Source organism: Diorhabda sublineata, chromosome X (genome assembly GCF_026230105.1).
Source record: "Diorhabda sublineata isolate icDioSubl1.1 chromosome X, icDioSubl1.1, whole genome shotgun sequence".
Lineage (NCBI taxonomy): Eukaryota > Metazoa > Arthropoda > Insecta > Coleoptera > Chrysomelidae > Diorhabda > Diorhabda sublineata.
The window spans coordinates 995,216-1,015,315 of NC_079485.1; the positions used below are offsets into that span (position 1 = coordinate 995,216).

Sequence of the window (20,100 nt, forward strand, 5' to 3'; positions counted from 1 at the left end):
TTGTGCATTTAGTCAGAACGTGTCTGCAAATAGAGACTATGTACTTGGCAAGCGTACTAATAATCGTAATCACTTGACTCTGGTCAATTTTTACTTACCACAAGTGAAAACCAACGAGTACAGTTTGTTCCAGCAGACTGTCTATAACTACTTGATCATGCGTGATATAAAAAAAATTAGAAAGTCTTATGTTCCAGCAACAAATCGAGCTTGTTCTGTACCAGTTTTTTTAATAAATTTTGGATAATATGGATCTGCGCATTTCATCACATATTTTAGATCGTGTATCGTGCTTTATCAGGTTGTAAAATATTTTTAAGATGGAGACAGATAATTAAGTCAGTCGTGGAGATGAAAGAGATTGGTACAGTGAAAAATTTTCTACCTTCCTGTGTAAAATGTTGGGTACGTGATCGTAGTGCACCAAAGTTAGACCTACTGTTTTAATTTATTTTTCCTTATTAGTTTTTAGTATTTCAAGTGAACCTAATGTCTAAAAATGATATAAGATGTCTTGTTGAAATATTACTAATGAGGAAAATCATTCTTTTTAATAAAGTATTGATAACATCAGAACAGTTAGAGAAAGAGATAGATCCTTATGCACTATGATAGAAAACTAAGAGTCTATTGAAAATACCCATGGTGTTCCATTTGAAGTAATAGAGTAAATAATGTTGGTCAAAGTGACCTTGAAGATTAAACACTCTATTATGAAATGATGGAACAAAAAATATTACGGTTGTAAACATCACTTGTCTAAATTAAATTGATTTCTCGGAATCACACCAGGCCAGCTATTCATTTAAGCAAAATATGGAATATCTCAAGAAAGACGAAACCTTATCAGGTTTCACGTGAAATTCAGAAATGTGATAAAATAATCCAAAATGCTTGATTTGTTCAACTACTTTTGGCACCTCCTGTACGCCTGGAAATAATTCTAGATGGTAGCCGTAATTGATGAGAAAATTATTGCAAAATGTCACCGTTTGATAACCTGATAAATACTGATTATTCATCCTGTCTATTTGGTATTATTAGTTTAATTAATTTAACGATAGCTTCACACTTCTTGTTTTATTTTCTTTATTCTGCTACTTTTCTATTATTTAAATGATTTGGAGCAACTATAGGGGGACTAGGCAGCGTATTAAAACTAAATTAAAATGTATGTATTTATTAATTTCTCACATCTATGATAGAATAATGTATAATATAATTGTACATTAATATTTCAATATACTCACAAATCGAAAACGGTTTTTAAAGAGATTTTACAACAGGTCTAGGTATGATAATTTTTGCTATTGTGCGTTATTAGGATATTTATCTAACATAGTAACAATTTCTAGAGATATATGAAAACTATAATTCATTTGACACTTTAAGTGTATCTATAGATATTTTTGCCCGGTTTAATTGAAAACAATGCTGAGATGACCGTTTACAGCGCCAATAATTTTTTAATGCTTGCAGAGTTTATTGTATGTGTTTGAATCTGGTTTATACAATATAAAAACTAAGTAACATTTTGCCAAAACGAATCAATAAACGATTTAAATGAATCTATATAAATAATGATAGACAAAACGCTTTTTGGACATCTGTTTAGAGCCTAGGGTCAAACTGGTAACTAAAAAAGTCGAAACATAGGTGTAATACGCATAGAGTCAATTGACTATGATGAGATCATTCGTTCTTTTGCATAGTATATAATTTTATAGAATAACTTTGTTATCTATAGCCATATAAACTGCTCAGATGTTTACTAAAGACGATAAAAAATTATATGTTTTGTTCTTTACTAAAATAAAATGGTAGGAGTACATAAATGTCAAGTGCCTAGGGACCCAGGGTCTCTAAGTCCGGATCTGACTATGATTTTCTAAAAATACTCTTATAATAAAACGTAGACTACAGATTTATCAATTTACCAATGGTTTTTCTACCTGAAGATAATTTTTATAAGACTTCATAGCATTTCAATATCGCTTACAACAATTCCCATTAATTTTTAACCAAATTAACCAACCATTACAATCAATATTATCATATTTTAGAAACTTCAAAGCGACAATCGCCCCGACTATAATTTAAACGATTTTCTATAATACGGAAATTTGTTTAGGTGTATCAGAATTTTCGGGAAGACACGTCGGGATAGTATTTGACCATTTTCCATTTTTCAAACATTTTAACATAGCAGCACCTTTAAGTTGGAGACCCTCTTCACAAGTGAAAGTTATGTTTTCTCCAATTTTGTAGAAGAATTTAACAGAGGACATTCTACCGCTTATTGTAGTACCAGGATACGAACAAGCTTGCACACCTAAAATAAAATAAAACATTGAAATATATATCAGACAAAAGAAAATAACGCACATTTGGGCATCTTTCCAGACCATCTAGAATTCTCTTGGCAAGCAATAATAGGTTGACCTTCCATCATATAATCTGGATTGCAATTAATTTGAACAACATCTCCAGCTTTATATGGACCGCTACCTTGAATGTAACCATTTTCTGGAGCATTGGGATTATCACAATGTACTTCTAAAAATAATTATTAATTATTCTTTAAAATACCTTTTGTAGTATTTATTCTCATTTTTCACTAGAGAAAACCAGATAGGAGGGAGATATATTTTCTAAGCCCATTCAAATTATTACGATGATTTAATGCAACTCTTATCTGGTTACTCTTTTTCGTCTAGTTGAGAGAAATTTTGAAAGACTGACCTTCGCAAGTAGGAAATGGGGTCGCCCAATCGCCACTAGATTGGCAAATAGTCTCAGAAGAACCTCTAAGACCAAAACCGGGTTCACAACTGAAAATAGCTCTCCCTCCTACTTCTCTAGATACAACTAGTACTTTCAAATGTTCACTAAGCACTACTCCAACCTCACCACATTCTATACCTACAATATTTTGTAAGCTAACCTAATATAATATTTATTTGAGGGAATACTAACTTTCACAAATTGGAAAAGGGGCGCTCCAGTTTCCAGAAGGAAGACAAACAACTTCTGGAGCTCCGATCAAAGCGTTTCCGTTAATGCATGAAAATTTCAGTTTAGTATTCATCTTTGTGCTCTGAGTGTTAACGGTTAATCCTCTTCTTTGTGGTACAACTGGACAATGAATTGCTGAAAATGTATAGTTTTTAAATGATATTGAAATTATTTGATCCCCGTCTATCAAGATATACGATTTCTTTCCTCATCCGCTATGTACACCTCCCGCTCTCCCTTTGAATACTTTCAATTCCGAAACTTGAAAAAATTGCTAAGTGGAAAGCGATTTCTGACAAATAGAAATGTGACGGAAGAGAAAAACGTTATTTTTTTGATAATTCGCAAAAAATTGAACTGGGTAAAGGTGAAGGTGAAAAGGATAAAAAGATTATGTAACTATTATTATAACTAGAGAAGATCTGCTGAATGTATCAACCTAAGTAAAAACAATCTACTAATACCAACAGAAGTCCTATCGGAGCAATGTCGCTTCAATGGAGACCTGAAGACGCTAGACTTAGTAGATAATGCGGCGTGCAAATTTTATTGCACTGAGAACAAAACCTCTATCAAAGCACTACACCTGGGAGCGTATAAAATAGGAGACGAAGATCTCTGGAAACTACAGACATCCCACATTATGGACTTTCTTGATTCCTGCATGATTGGGTATAGACAATAATTTGTGAAGGCTGTTGAGTTGAGTTTTGAAACTTAATGTGGTTGCCATAATCTATAAACAAATTTTCAATTGTTCATTTGATGTATACCTTTCACTTCAATTTCAACGGAATGCGTATATCTTGCTGGCGTGACGCATGTAAATAATCCAGAATCGTCTTTAGAGGCGTGGAAAATAGAGAGTCTGTATTCCAATTGAGAATCTCTGCCAGGATCCGTCGACCATCCTTCCGGATATTTCCTAGAAGTAGAATTAGTTCTCACAATAAGAAGAAAATTTCAATATTAATTTCCTACCTATAATCGTGACTAACTGTCCATTTAGGATTACCGAATCTTCTTATCCACAAACATTCCATATGAAGAATTGTACCTGGGTAGACAATTAGTTTGCCTTCGTTAGATTGCGCTATCGGGCCCAATTGATGCCTAAATAGAATTGTTGGTGGTTTTTCCATCGAGTAATCATTAGCTTGATTTAAACCGAAGCAGGCTGGTTTAACTCCATCCCATTCTCCTCCCATGCATCTCCTTTTATTTGGACCTAACAAAATGATCTTATATCTCTAGAGACGTATATAGAACAAATAGAAATTAAATACATAAAATCTAGTTATACCTATCATCGCGAATTTTCCTATGTCAATACAGCGACTAATAAGTACTGCTCCAGCTGGAAACTCAACTACATCCTCGCGTATTTGTTGATCATTAAAAAACGATATAACATTAGGTTCCTGATTTCTAAAAATGCAAGTGCTGTTGTTACTCGGAATCTGTGCACCGACCACATCATCAGCATCTGCATCATTATAAAAAATATCAAAATCACGCGTTGTTAAACCTTGTGGTAACGTATTCTTTTTACTAACCACAATTAAGAGATCTCCCTATCCAGCTCCCGTCTTCACAAATTATTTTCCATGTCGTTTTCTCACCCATGATGCTTTCTATGCAGTTGAAAGTAACTTCGCTACCGTCGGGGAAGTTGTTATCGTCCTCAACGATCGGCTGTCCATTTCTATATATTAAGGAACCACGAACTCTATAATATAATGTTCTTAGATACTAAAAATGTGTAGCAACTGAATATATACTGAATATATGTATTCGAAACATATAAATATAAAATAAAGTATGATTTAATAAGTTAAGTATTTACTTAGCTGGCGGACCACAAGCGTTTCCTCCGGAGTTACCATATTGGATAACGGTTATCTCTCCTCCTTTTACAATATCACTACCACCCAAATATTGAGTCTCTACTTTGCTTCCACCAGGACCTGGACTGCAGTTGGGTATTTTTGGTTCGAGCTCACCTAAAAAATAACCTTTCTAAAATATATATACCAAAGGCGATTTATCTATTAAATGATAACACTTATAATTGAAACATACCATCTAAAAATATCTGGATAAATATATCATAGATAACATTACTGCTTCAATTCATTATCCCCAATATAATTTTAGTTTTATAGATTGCAATCATAAATTAATAAACGATTATACCTCCCTTGGATGCTAGGAGAAATAAACTTTGTACGCAAGTATTTGTAAAAATCTTCAGAAATTAAATAGTAAAATGCCTTTGCTTCTGGGAAAACAAATAAACGGAGTAATATATTAACAAAGTACTAAGGGTTCATGCTCTTTCAGCTATCACCAATAAATATGTAAAAATCAATGTGTTTTTTTATTTTTACTTTTTCCTCTACTTCCTAGTACAGATAGTCGTCAAAATGCATTCGAATTTTGTCATATGGATTAGTAGGTACGCTCCCCAAAACCGGAAAACATGGTAAGTAACACGAAACAATTTGGGGATCTGTACTAGAATGTATAGTACATCTAAACTTACCCAAAAGACATTGAATATGCTGAGTAGCAGGTTGTTGGCCATCATTATGATTGCAATTATATGCTACACTTGAACCATTGGCTATAGTTAGACCCGCTCTGTACCCAGAAGTGTATTGGCCGTGTGGTATTTTTGGAAGTTGGCAAGGAGCTAAATGAATATTTTCGAATAGAATTTATATATACATACATTTGTTATAAAAGTAAAATTTCTAATTTTTGTTATATATTAACGCTAGTATAAACATTCCATGTTAGGTATTTTGGAAAACCTGCAAAAATTTGGCAAACTCTAATTAAATTGTCTTGCCATTGTAATAACAGCAAGAATTCATATTGTGAAATAATTATACTAGAATTTACTAATTATATGTGTTTTTTACTCATTTAATTGAATCATTCTACTATTGAGAAGCAGTGTTTCTGGAAAAAAAGTTATCGTTCTAAATATTCATTCTAATATACTTCTAATAAAAGTTAGAGTTGCTGAAACTTTCGTACCGTTTGGAATTAAATTGATTATTATTTTTTTTTTGCAGAAACAGCGATTAAAAAAAAAGATTTTTTGCAGGAGCATTTTACGAAATCTTGTCCTGAACCAGTGGATGATTTTTAAGCAGCACTGCGTATATGGGACTCCATCCAATGGTAGAAATACCTCCGTACACAGACCTAGGTAGTATTAATTTTTATTTCAGTTAATACCAGTTTTCACTGCCCAATAAAAAATGTAATTAACTCTAGTTTTGACCAGTAGAAACTAGTTTGTATGGGAGGGGGTTGTAAAAAAACAGTTAAATGTAACCCCTCAACACATCATTTAATGTGCGAGGATCTTGAATGGTTGGTATATTACTCGTTCCCAAATTAATTCTTTACGCCCAAAATTAACGAACAAATTTCATTTGGACCTCTAGAGTGTTTTTTAAATTAGTATTTTTTGCAAGTTTTCATTAAATAAATTACATATGAACAAGTGCTTCGAATACGTTGGGTGAAATTTGATGTTGATGGATATTTTGAGTATCAATATGAGAAGTTTTTTTTTAAAAGTGCATCTATCTAAAAAACGTTGTTCCTCACAGAGTTTAAACCAAAGAAAAAATGTTTTTGAAGAATTGCAACAAAATTGTTAAAGGACCTTCCAAGTTCCTCATGATGTTTAAATTCTGTGAGTATACAAGTTTTTCAGGGTATTTTTCGATTTTCGAAAAAACCATTTCATACCCGAATAGTGATTTGGATCCATTGATATTTTAACTTATTTTTGATAGATTACTGTCTTTTGAATTATAAAAATTGATTTGTATATATAACTACATATTCACAGGATGCAATATTAACGGCAAGCAGAAAAATCTATTAACTGTGATTCTTCTGGGGCATAATTTAAAAACTACAACTTGAACTCGATTGATTTATTTCCAATATTTCGAAAAAATCAATTAATATATACTTTCAAATAAAATTTCAATCAGTTATTTATTATATAACTAGTAATCCCTTGGTGTTTGTTAAATGCAAACTAGGCAAGATGCAAAAAGCCAAAAGCGTCGAAAAACTGCTCATCACCTGAAACTTCTATGCGTACCTGGTGTACATTCGGGAAAACTGGTAACTGCCCAGTCTCCGTGCCAACATCTCAAGTTGCTAGGACCTAGTACTTGGTACCCTTCTTCGCAAGAGAATTCAACCACTTGTCCATTTTGTATGTCAACCGTTTCGTTCAGAGGTTGATCATAGTTAATGGATACGTTGGAAGGTTGATCAGATTGAGATAGTTTATAAATACCGTATGGGGTTACAGGAACGAAACATGGTACTGAAAGAAGTTACTTAAAGAAGGGGAGAAACATAAACTATACTAAAACTATCTGTATCTTGGAAACAATTTTCATACAAAAAACAACCACCTCAATGTTTTGAATGTAAAGTCGTCATATATATTATAACCTATTTATAGAGTGTAACTAAAGTCAGTTGAAAAATGTTTTGCTTGTAAATTCTCTAATGTAATTAATTTGAAAATGACAAATTATAGACGTACAAAGGTCTATGTTTATACTTTTAAAATACGTGACTCTGGATTTAAATACATTACAAGGTAGTTTGTTCACTTGGTTGGGTTATTTTTATATTATTCTAAAAATGTTCTTGTATCCAACCATTCGAAAAAAAACTAGAATTTATTGAAGTGTTTAAAAGCATCACTGACTAGCCGTGTCAGCATTTAGGCTGAAATACAAGTTTTTTGTAATCGATACGTTTTTCGACCGTTTTTATATCTACTGTTTAGTTTTTCGTTTATGTGTATGTTTTACTAACGATAAGAATGACGCTCTGTTTTTGTTTAAAGACGTCTAAAAAGTGTATCGTATTTTTACTAGAGTCAGTCGGTTATTTGCTTTTATTGTAAACGTTCGAGTTACGAGTTTTAATTAAAGTATTCAGTTTTCACGAGTTTATTATTTACTTCACCTGATCCACTTAAAAATTTGACAACAGAATTTTTTGGAAAAACGTGAAAATTCAAGTATAAAGTTTTATATTGATGAAGTACAACAATAAATCTAATTCATTCTTCGAATTCTTGACAATAATTGTAAAAAATGTCTTCTGTTGCTGCGACTTGACGAGGAAATAATTAAATTACGACTCTTAATCCTTCAATTGACTTTATAGTAAACTAGAAATATTATAATAATCATTGGGTAGAATCCAATATACAGATAGCTTATCGTGGCGCACCCTTTATGCAGATTGAGCCACCTGCTTGAAATATGGTTACACAAAGAAATATTTAACAAAGGTAAGATTTTATTTTCTATTTTTGAGATGCACTTACTTTAACACTGAACATTCTTTGATTTAATAATAAAAATATCTAGATTTCAGAATTGTCGATTAAGCAATAATATATCTATTTAATAATAACCAAAATATTGTTATTTTATGAAATTTAATAATGGGATTAGTGCATTGATAACCAAGTATACTGTACTTGGTTATCAACCATATTCATTCAAACGTAACTTTTTTACTTTTTATTTAGAAAAATAATTCATTGTAATTTTTGATTACACCCCATATTAACATTTGTTGCGTCATCTTAAATAACTATCAGCCTCAACCGACGTAGCTACAGAGATTCTAGGATACCAAGTGAAAAAACAGCATATGCCCACACCTCAAAAAATAATACGACAAAGTGCCATTTGCGTCACGATAACACACTTAAATCAGTAATAAAGTAATTAAACAAGAATCTTGATAGTGGCCAACGTTTTCTCACATATATCTAGAACGAAAATAATTGGAAAACTAAATGTTAAATTATATTTCAATTGCTGATAACTAAATCGTTAATTTAATATATTTAATATATGATCTGGTGGTAAATATTCAAAATATCAAATATGAATGTATCAAAAGTCAGAAGTGAATATGTTGCTGCAAAACTCAGAGATCATATAAAACTATGGGCGTAAGTTTCCACACAAATATCTACTTACATATCAAACACATTGGTTGGGTAGGTCTCCATTTTCCCCTAACACATTTTGCGGTTTTATTTTCCGGCATATTTAATCCATATCCTTTTCCGCACGCCATTTTAACCACAGTTCCAGCGCTAAAAGTAACGTTAGGATCTTTACCGTGTTTCACAACTTCGACATTAACGTAAGGTTCTGTAGATAACGGTTTGCAAGGTCCTTTGTTTTTCGGCTGTTTCGGTTTCTTAGGTTCGACAACTTGGTTTATCGGTTTGTCATCTTCTTCCTCTTCATATGGATTCTTTTTGTTACCTCGGCGAAGATTCAGACTTGAGCTTGAGCCTCTGTGGCTAGTACCTAAGGCTCTACTACCACTGCCTCCTATTTAAGGCATAAAATAAAAATGAAAAAAATTTTGATTACAGCAATTGCGTACCTTTAAGAGCTCGCTTCCTTCTTATTTTACTTAGTTGGCGGAAAGCTCCAGTTATTCTTTCTGATAAAGTTTTTATAGCTGGTAGACTTCTGTTAACTCGCTCTTCAGCCAAATGAAGATAATTGTGAACATATCTCTTATCTCTTTTCTCATAAATTAGCTTATAATTTCTTATAAATGCTCTTTTGTATTTTTCCATTATTGCAGATCGTTTCCTTCTGTTCCAGCGTATCCTAGGATGTTGACCTAAGAGGCATCTGTCAAAAAAAATTCATCATTTGAAAACTCTAGATATGTAATATTGAATTGCTTACAATGGTAATTCTTTTGGACTCCAATGCCCTCCGATACAAGTAGCTCCGGGTGGACCTTCAGCCAAAACGTACCCCTTATCACAATCGTACATAATTTGTTTATTATTTGTGACTTTTCGAACGTATGGGCGGTAATCATATAATCCCATATTTCCAACCAGTAAAATTTTGCCATTTTGTACGTTTCCCGGATATGGACAGTATACTAAAAAATTCTTATTTTAAGTACTATTGTTATCATCATATTTGACTAATACCTTCTTCACACTTTGGAAGTTCTCCTGTCCAGTTACCAAAAGAACATTCCATTAGATCATCACCCTTCAGTTCAAAGCCATCTTTACACTTGAATCTTGCTTTCATGCCATGTTCCATTTTGGGAGCAATAACCATTCCGTTTCTTGGAACGCTAGGCAAACGCTTACACCTAAAATATTTTATTTGAATTATAAAGTTTTAATAAGACATACTGTTTTTCTAAATTTCTTTTAGTGCCAAAAGTTAATAATAATACTGAATGGTGATACTATGAACTACCTAGCAGGATCGCATTTAGGCATAGATGTCCAGGTACCGTTGTTACACGTAACTGGAGACAAACTAGCCAGGAACTCATAATGTGGATCGCAATCAACTGATAAAGCTTCACCATGTTGAACAACTGTAGATGTTAAAGCTGTTTCATTTTTTCCTATTAAGATAACACTACCTTGAGTAACGTGTGGTACTACACAAGGGGCTGAAAACGAAAAACTGTATATATATTATGTAAAAGAGCATTATTATGAAAGATTTACCTAAACATTTGGGTAGAGGGTACCTCCATTTTCCTTCTATTTGACATACTGTCGAAGAATTTCCTTCGAGAAGCATACCATCGTGACATCTGAATATAATAGAAGCTCCAAGACCTGTTCCCGCTTCAATGTTTTCCAACCATCCATTCCATAACCTTCCAGGATGACCGCAGTTAATTTCTAAAATAAAAACATCCATATTGGGATCTAGTTTATCTTCAAATTTCCTTGGAGAGCTCACCTTTACATACTGGTTGACTACCAGACCATTTCTTATCGGCACCACATCTTCTAGTGCTTTCTCCAACTAGGGTATATCCGTATTTGCACTCATAACTTACGACGGAATTATAACTGCAAGAAGTGTAAATAGCCTTGCCATGTCTTGGATTATCAGGCGGAGGACACTGGACTGCTGTAACGACTATACAACAACGGCCAATAAAATGATTTTTCGTTATAATATTTTGAGAAAATACTTACTAGTATCATACATTGCAAAACAGTTGAAATAATAACATAAACAAAATGATTAATAAATAGAAAGTTGCTGTAATACTTACGAACACATGTAGGAAGTTCCTTTGGATTCCACGCACCGTCCGCTTGACAGTAACGTTCATTTTTACCAACAAGTTCGTACCCTTCTGCACAATGGTATGTTATTCTACATCCATATGTGTAACATTCACCTGCATGCCAACCGTGAGAGATATCTGTTGGAGCTCCACAAGATCTAGCTAAGAAAACAACATTCAAATCTATTAATAGGGCATATTGTTTTATAGGAATCATCACAATCCATCTGTATAAGATATAAGGATAGGAACATTTCCAATCATTTACGTTTTCATTGTTAAATTTAAAATATGTTTTTGAGAAAAATTTATTTCCTTACTTTGAATAATATGTATACACCAGGTATTGACTTACGTTCGCACGCTATATCAGGTCCGTACCAAGAAGCTTGACCATCTATAGCTAAACATTTAGCCCTTGGAAATCCATTCGTAACATATCCAGTATGACAATAGTACTGCAAAGTTGAATCCAAGTCGAAGGTAGCCTGTTCGGCTGGGGCGTTATGTCTGGCATGATCTATTGTTGGAGGTGACAAACAATAGACTAAAATAAAATAATACTTGGTATTATTATAAAAATAAAATAATGGTAAAAAAAAACAGTTGATAGTAATAATCATACAGATATGTGAAAATAATTAAGTAATTAATTGTATAGTTACTATTTTGTTTGCAGGCTGGTGAACTTCCAGCCCACTGACCGTTAGCTTGACAAGTTCGACTTTGTAGTCCTACAACATGATATCCGTGTTGACAAGTATAAGTAGCTCGTGCTCCAAATAATTTTCCGCTCGCCGTTACTGTTCCATAGGCTATCTGTTCAGGTTCAGGACATTCTCGATCTGAAAATTATCAAAAATAATGTAATGCTAAAGATAATATAGAATGGAGTTTACCAAATCAATCAATAGAAATAGAGAATTTAAGAAATAATAAATAAAATGTTTTTTTTAAGTTTGCTTCGAAAACTCACCAGGTTTTATACAGGACAACCCACAAGATCCATCACAAAGGCACTTTTTCTTCTTACTTTTGCAGTCTTCGTCGGACGAACATTTTCTTAGGCATTTTTGACCCTGGAAACAAAGATTGTGTGTGTGATCGAAGTGAATATGGGGAGACTTACAAGTAAGGTAGCTTGTTCTTCATCTCTTGGACATAAAGTGGACGGTGAATTTCTGGGATTTTTGTATACTTTTCCATCATCATCTATTTCTGATGATTCCTGTTCATCCCAATCATCATCGTCTTCGTCGGTAGCAGGAGTTGTACTTGCTACAGATACATTGCGGCGTTCCCTATACGAAGTCACTGGAAAAAAATATCAACATCAGTCCTCACAATACGTGAATTGAGTTAGACCCAGGTAATTTTTAGGTTTGATTTATACTAAGAAGACTTTATAAACAAATCAAGATTTTATATGATTTGGTCGGGAATATGTAAGTTATTAGAGGAATTCGATTACAAAAAAATAACTATTGAAAATATGTTCTGATAGAAGAAGAAAGTAACAAGATTGTGAAAAAAAAATATTTACTCTTAGTCCAGTGAAATGTTAAAAAATCAAGATCTTACCTTGTGTTTTTCTGAGGACGGGATGAAACTTTTAAGATGTGTGGGGCGGTCACTAGGACCTTAACTCTGAGGGTGCGGGGTCGCAACCCTTGTCCCACGGCCGCTATCTTAAAAAAAGGTAGTGGTCATGGCTTGTTTTGCTTTTTACCTGATTTTAATGAGTACTTTCGCGCCGCATCAACTTTGGAGCGTTCTCAAGCTTCCACAAATTCATACAATAAAAAAAATACTGCAAAATTTACGTAAAAATGCTCCGAATAAAATATACCTCTTTTATTTTGGTGATAAAATGCAAAAATAAAAAGTTATGAAGCAAGAATGTAAATTTTAGTTTAGACAAAGCGATTTGCTACAATTTATGTCTATAAAAATTTTAGTCTCATTGGTAATTTCAAAGATGAAATGAAAATAATGATAAAGGCATTTACAACCCTTTTACTAATATTGCGGCCACGGGACAAGGGTTCCGACCCCACAAACTCGGAGTTAATCTCCTAGTGACCCCGTCTACACATACTAAAAGTTTCAATAAGTTGGCAATTAAGTACTTTCCCTTTTTACTGATAGAGAGCGTTGCATTATTTTTCGAATAACTTATGTTAGTGCTGTACTTTGCCGTTTGTCACGTGATACTGGTCACATTGACGTAACTTTAGTTGCAAGTAGTGCATGAGTTGTGGGTTAATTTTAAATAAAGTGCAGAAACGAACATTTTCGTCATATTTTACTTTTTTAGTTCCTTAAAGGAAAGAAAGCTACTGCTGCTCACAAAAATATATGTGAAGTTTATGGTGGTGATTGTTTAACAAAGCGCACGTGTCAGAATTGGTATAAAAAATTCTGATTTTTGCTCAAAGATGAGCAATGTTCTGATCGGCCTACTGAAGTTGATGATGGCCAAATCAAAGTCATAATTGAAGAGGATCATCACATGTATCGGTCACAACAATTTAAAAATACTGAAAATGTCTTAGGCTAATTAAGAAGCTCGATATTTGGGTACCTCACGAATTGAATAAATTCCAAAAAAATTAACATTTGAGGTATGCACCTTAAACGAAATGAAATCGGTCCTTTCTTGAAAAGAATCATCACTGGTGATGAAAAATGGGTCCTGTAAAATAACACAGTTCGAAAACGATCATGGAGCAAACAGTATAAACCAGCACAAACCACATCGAAAGCTGAAAAAGCTCATTCTGTCAATTTGGTAGGATTGCAAAGGTGTTGTGTTTTTTTGGCTGCTTCCACGGAACCAAACGATCAATTCTGATGTTTCTTGTCAACAATTGATAAAACTGGATGAAGCAATCAAATAAAAATGGCCAGAATTTTCAAACGGGAAAGGTTTAGTGGCAACTTGTGGGAAACTATTGAAACTTAGCTGGGAAGTGATGCCACATCCCCCATACTGCCCTGATCTGTTATCATATGATTACAATTTATCTCGAAGTTTGCAGAATTCTTTGAACGGTCAAACTTGTACAAATAACGATGACCATCAATCGCACCTGATTCATTTTTTGTTAATAAGGACCAGAAATTTTATGAGCGCGGAATCATGCAGGTGAAAGAAATATGGCAAACGGTCATCGAGCCAAATAGAAAATATATAATTGACTAAAAATGAACAAAACCGAAATTACTCTAATTATATTTATTATATATGTCACTAAAACTTTTTTTCTACGTTTAAAATACTACTCATACTAAAATAAAAAATCTCAGCTCCATAATTTCTCTCAAAACATACAGTGTGGACCAGCAGGCGTATGCATTGATAACGATAATCATAAATAGAAACTAGATGTTATGTAATGCCCTCTAGATTTAAATAGAAACATCACAAGTATTATTATTATTTGTTTCTGAGAATCAGCTGAGGTTTATTAAAATTACATAAAATGAAAATAAAAATGTTTGATGTCATATTTATTGTTTACTATCCTTAATTGGGTTATATTTGGTACAAAAAAATGATTTTTTTAGATAGATATAGGATATACAGTCTCAAAAATACTGCCTTGATTAATCATTCTGTACGTAGTGACAAATTATTTCTTCAAAAAATTGTTACCGGTTTTTTTCAATATAAGACCAATACTGTAAGTAAATAAAAACTATCAGTTCACTTATTTCAAGAAGTTTTGGCAGAAGCTGTTCGTGATATATCTCATCTGATAGTTACTTGATAATAATAAAATATCAACAAAGATTATTGTATTACTAAAAATATTACCATCATAAATAGAGAAAGCAAAAAAAATCACAAGGCACCAGGTATACTTCCTCATATTTTCATATCATCTCACTCTAGTTTTTCATAAATATAAACTAAACATTTTTCACATAACTTGAATTGTGTATTTTGTATTTTGTTTGTAACTGTGTGGATATTTTATGACAATTACACTTTCCGATCAAAATTCATAACCAATTAGAAGACGACTATGAGATAAAATATTTTTGTCTGATTCACTCACAGCATCTCACTGAAATGTAATTACACATTTTTGGAGCGCCAGCTATCCAGGCGATAGCGACGGCGTCACGCTGCAACCTCCAGCGGCGTCGCGATGCATCCAGACGCATTCAATTTAATAGCAACATCAAAAAGATTAATCAATTAATCAACGGTGAATATGAATATTATAATGATATAAAGAACAATGTTATCAAATTTTTTTCTGATTATAGTTTTTATACAATATTATGATATGTGTAGTAGCTCTCAGAAGCCTACATAATCCCTTCTATTAGTCATAATATTATGGAAAGACTATCGTTGAGAAAAAATTGTTTGTTACTGCAAAGACAATAAAAGAATTCGCAAATTGGAATCTGAATAATGGATTTATTAATTTATGGAAAACATACAAGAAGAACAAGTTAAATGTTCATGTTGACATTTTTAATGTGCAAATTGAGCAGTGTATACTTTGCATTTAGGCAACTCTTCATACATATTCTCAATAAGTACTGAGTTCTCAGTACTTTAGATACAATCGTTATGGATTATCATTTTGAGAAAGATTCTCAAATCTGTATAACATATATTTGGAAAATCTGATACTATCTCATTAAAACAATTCAATTTGAATAACCTATATTTTCTCTCAATTTGATCAAATTTGTTGGAACAGTATTATCTACTGAACAAATAAAGAATGTTTAATTATAACATGGTTTGATTTCTATGAATATTCCTGAATTTTATAGGTAGTTTATCTACTTTAGCACGCCTATGCTATAGAGATTCTCTAGCAGATGCCGAACATGAAAGGTGAATTTTAAACTAACGTCCATAGGCCGTTTTTCCTACAAATAAAATAGAAAAGATCTGAGCAAAAAGAGAATAGTTTATTCTTGTGAAACAACTTTTCGTGCCTATATTAATTGTGAATTCAGTAATACATATAATGTAAATTATTTATTTACGAATATTTCAATTTCTCAGTAAAAATAAAATATATAAAATGTGCACAATCGTTGGCAACATATACTGTTATTGGGTAATTTATTTTGAATAATTATTAAAAATTTGGAAGCTGAAATCATACACTAATGTTGTCCATATTTCCTTTATTTTTATTACATAACTTGAAAATCTGCCTTTATTACATTATAGGTTAGGTGTAAAAATTCTTCATTGTTTGAAAAATATGGAAACATTCAAATTTAAATAAAAAGTTACACAAATAATTAATTGTATAAATGAATATAGTAAGATTAGGTATAACTCTATTTCAATAATGAAAATGTAGTTGAACGAATGGTAGATGCAGTCTTCTAATAAATAAAGAAGAAATTATTCACTAACCTTAATCACTAGTTTACATTTTCGGCTGTCAAAAAGGAAGAACTTCAAAGTTTAGTTATGGTACAATGTCTTTGAAAAAGCATAATTTTGTTCAAACTAATTCGGTTTCGTTGTCAAGAATTATTTCAACATGTTTAGCAGCTATAATGTTGAGATATTATTTGATGCTCTCCAAATATCAAGCGGTTATAGCGAATCATGTAGAAGTATCAACGCCCTTAAATTCCTGGAAAAGGGTGTCAGAAGGACTATATTTATTATCACTTAAAATCAATCCTTACGAAGGAGATGTATTACATGAAACCCCTTTATCATTATTCATGTATAAGAAGATATTGCAGATATTTCAAGGGAAAGTACATTTGGTTTTCATTAAATTTGATATACTCACTGCCATTATATTGTATTTTGCTATAAAGAGGTACGTTTTGGAAGTATACAATGAAGAAGAAAGAAACAAACATACTTACGCTAAAGATGCTGTGAACAGTTTCCTTAGACCAGAGAAGATATTTAAAACTCCGTATTATGTACTTCTAGCTTACTTGTTTAATCCATATACCATATTGAACTCCGTTGGTTACTCTACAACTGTATTTTACAATTTTTACTTGTCTTGTGTTTTGTTCACAATGGTAAATGGGTTACCTTTATTATGTGGCATATTTCTTGCCAAAACTGCATCAATATCTTTCTATTCTTTGGTACTTCTATTACCTGGTGTGATTTATTTCAACCATATTTTTAAAAGTGTAAAAATGTGTGTAATTTGTGTAGTAAGTTTTGTAATAAGCTCTCTAGTTATTGTGCTTATGTGTAGTGATTATGGAAAAGACTTCAGTTACTTTAGAAGTGTTTATGGCTGTATTTTAAATGTACCTGACTTACAACCGAATATTGGACTATTTTGGTATTTTTTCACTGAAATGTTTGAGCATTTTAGAGAACTTTTCATATATGCTTTTCAGATTAACACAACCATCCTTTACTTAGTACCTATTTCCATAAAATTTAGGAATCAACCATTTTTATTGATAATAGCAATTAATTTTATAATAACTATTTTCAAATCATATCCAAGTGTTGGTGATGTAGGTTTTGTATTAAGTATAATGCCAGCTTTTCCTCATATATTTGAATTCAGTCAGCAAGGCTTCTTAGTTGGTACCATGCTGATTATAACTACATGTTTAGGTCCTATTGTGTATTACTTATGGATATATTGTAACTCTGCAAATGCTAATTTTTATTTTGGAGTGACTTTAGCATTTGCTGTTGCTCAAATATTTCTATTAACTGATTTGTTGTTCTCGCAAGTAAAACGAGAGTATATGTTGAAATATGGCAAAGATAGGAAAGTTGACGGGGATGAAGGAAATTTATGTTTAGAATAGATGTTTCAATACAATTGTTTATTATTTGCAAAAAGACATAAATATTTATAATAGTATAATTTGAAATTTGTTTAAAATCTGTTATACTACTGTGGTACTGTCTAAAATTTGTATTCTTGCTGCTAATATTTTTTTATATTCACCTTGTAAATCATTTTCAACTAATAGTGGATTCAGTTTATCCATTATTTGATACACCTAAAATAAATTAAATAAAAATATACTTTTGAATATTAATTTTGTTTGATATAATTACCTTTTTAATTATTGGTCTATATTTATTATCTGGACAATTTATCAGTTGTAATAATAAATAAGTTATATTACTCCAGTTTCTGGTCAAGAGAGAATCTTTAATTGCATTTATTATATTGATTGGAATGGACCATATATTGGATTTTGGATATTGTATGCTCTTCAAGCAAGTTAATAATTGTTTTTGTTTGTTACCCTGTTTCTCTTTTTGTTTTAGTTTTGAAAACATGTTATTCAATTTATGCCTTTCTAAAATGATAAATGGAACTTGTTCTTGGAATGTGCTTCTCTTTTTTGATGTATGTCTAACATTTTCAACTATTTTTTCTTTATCTTCTGAATTCATTAAATTGTTCCTAATATTTAACCTTTTTTTCTCTCTACCAATAATTTTATTCAAGACCTTTTTTTTCTTTGGTGCATATTGTTGTGGAAAAAATTTGCTTCTGAAAATTACTACTTTTAAATTTTTAAGTTTCACCGACTTAACCTTATCTACACCCTCCATATTGTAACTACAATAAAAGATTTTCAAACAGAGCTACGTTCGAGTAAATCCAAGAGCCACAATTTCCATGGCCTGTGTCGCAGTAAATTTGGCACCAATAAAAGAAGAAAACATTAGCTGTATAGCCTAAAACAAAAAAGTTCTCAAAGAAGAAAATAAAAGTGACAATTGATGTTGTTCGAATTGTCAAGCTGGCAGTTATAAAAAAAGTAAAGACCACCTCATCTAAATTTATAACGAGTTTGAGAAAGTAATATACAATTGTTATTAAGTCTGGTGGAACCATTAACATTATTTTAAAATGGAAATAACATATTTTGGACTTATATTTGTAACTTTTCTGGTATCTACGAACTGTATTATGTGGAATTTGGAGCCCAATACAAGAAAGTGTTTACGAGAGGAACTTCAACAAAATATCCCTGTAATAGGAGAATTTGAAGTGTCTGAGGCCCCTGGACAAACGGTGGATTATGTTGTAAGTGTTTAATGCCAAATATAATTTATTTAGTACAACGAGAATGAATTCAATTTTGAGTCTCAGTAAAACAGTCTCTTTTTGAAGGTAACAGATTCTAAAGGCGAAATATTGGCAAAGAGACAAGCAATTTCAAAAGGAAAGTTCTCATTTAATACCGAAAGCTTTGATACTTATGAAATTTGCTTCATATCACAAGTTCCACAACGTAAGTTGATTATTGTTATTGTGTGTGTTTAAGTAATTGTATACTATTTTTGTAGATATCAGAGGTGTTTCACAAGAAGTTTCATTAATTACAAAGCATGGAATAGAAACAAAAAATTATGAAGCAGTGAGTATTGTGATTATTTTATCATAAAAAATAGATCATTATTTTTATATGCTTGTTAATGCTAATAAAATTTTAGTATGGGGAGGCTGCTCAATTAAAACCAATTGAGAGGGAGTTGAAAAAGTTAGAAGATCTCTCTGAATCAATAGTACAAGATTTTGCCATCATGAGGAAAAGGGAAGAAGAGATGAGAGATACAAATGGTAGTTATATTAAATTATTTCTTATTCAGTTTCTTATCTATTCTTGTATTTCAGAATCCACTAACAGCCGGGTGTTATACTTCTCCATATTTTCATTGTGCTGTCTGTTAGGTCTGGCTACTTGGCAAGTTTTGTACTTGAGAACATATTTTAAAGCAAAGAAACTCATTGAATAATTAGAAATTGAGAAAATTGTGCAAAATTTTTATTTTTGTAATAAAACATTTCTGTAAAAATATTCAGACAATTGTATTGTGCTATTTATACGTGTACATCTTGATCTGTTTGTATGAAAGAAGTTGTTAATAAAATTTGAGAAAAGATTCATGTATGTTTATATTTTGCTGGC

General features: G+C 31.9%; 4 protein-coding genes across 10 annotated transcripts; 2 read left to right on the top strand and 2 right to left on the bottom strand.

Annotated features, from left to right (window-relative positions):
• Positions 1-1,164: 1,164 nt before the first annotated feature.
• On the bottom strand, positions 1,165-15,264 carry LOC130451431 (sushi, von Willebrand factor type A, EGF and pentraxin domain-containing protein 1). 6 transcript variants are annotated; one of them, XM_056790439.1, is made up of 24 exons: positions 14,999-15,264; positions 12,308-12,492; positions 12,155-12,257; positions 11,844-12,023; positions 11,534-11,725; positions 11,164-11,340; positions 10,842-11,024; positions 10,601-10,780; positions 10,341-10,542; positions 10,061-10,230; positions 9,804-10,008; positions 9,490-9,746; positions 9,072-9,434; positions 7,151-7,381; positions 5,561-5,710; positions 4,862-5,018; positions 4,572-4,744; positions 4,319-4,501; positions 3,997-4,243; positions 3,789-3,940; positions 2,977-3,150; positions 2,743-2,922; positions 2,386-2,556; positions 1,165-2,332 (listed from the first exon to the last, which is right to left on the bottom strand). In XM_056790439.1, exons 1-24 carry the CDS (start codon positions 15,051-15,053, stop codon positions 2,109-2,111), a joined length of 4,494 nt encoding a protein of 1,497 aa, XP_056646417.1. In that variant the 5' UTR covers positions 15,054-15,264; the 3' UTR covers positions 1,165-2,108. The 6 variants fall into 6 exon arrangements, with proteins under 6 accessions (XP_056646417.1, XP_056646420.1, XP_056646418.1 ...); XM_056790440.1 differs by having other exon boundaries at positions 1,171-2,332; positions 4,572-4,720; positions 14,999-15,245; XM_056790442.1 differs by lacking the exon at positions 7,151-7,381.
• A 1,124-nt stretch (positions 15,265-16,388) lies between these two features.
• On the top strand, positions 16,389-18,210 carry LOC130451381 (phosphatidylinositol glycan anchor biosynthesis class U protein). Its single transcript, XM_056790359.1, has one exon. It carries the CDS (start codon positions 16,645-16,647, stop codon positions 17,971-17,973), a length of 1,329 nt encoding a protein of 442 aa, XP_056646337.1. The 5' UTR covers positions 16,389-16,644; the 3' UTR covers positions 17,974-18,210.
• Positions 18,055-18,739, bottom strand: LOC130451382 (uncharacterized). Its single transcript, XM_056790360.1, has 2 exons — positions 18,230-18,739; positions 18,055-18,171 (listed from the first exon to the last, which is right to left on the bottom strand). Exons 1-2 carry the CDS (start codon positions 18,734-18,736, stop codon positions 18,055-18,057), a joined length of 624 nt encoding a protein of 207 aa, XP_056646338.1. The 5' UTR covers positions 18,737-18,739.
• A 148-nt stretch (positions 18,740-18,887) lies between these two features.
• Positions 18,888-20,074, top strand: LOC130450609 (transmembrane emp24 domain-containing protein bai). 2 transcript variants are annotated; one of them, XM_056789092.1, is made up of 5 exons: positions 18,888-19,214; positions 19,302-19,422; positions 19,478-19,548; positions 19,625-19,751; positions 19,806-20,074. In XM_056789092.1, exons 1-5 carry the CDS (start codon positions 19,038-19,040, stop codon positions 19,925-19,927), a joined length of 618 nt encoding a protein of 205 aa, XP_056645070.1. In that variant the 5' UTR covers positions 18,888-19,037; the 3' UTR covers positions 19,928-20,074. The 2 variants fall into 2 exon arrangements, with proteins under 2 accessions (XP_056645070.1, XP_056645068.1); XM_056789090.1 differs by having other exon boundaries at positions 18,925-19,214; positions 19,625-20,074.
• The last annotated feature ends 26 nt before the right edge of the window (positions 20,075-20,100 follow it).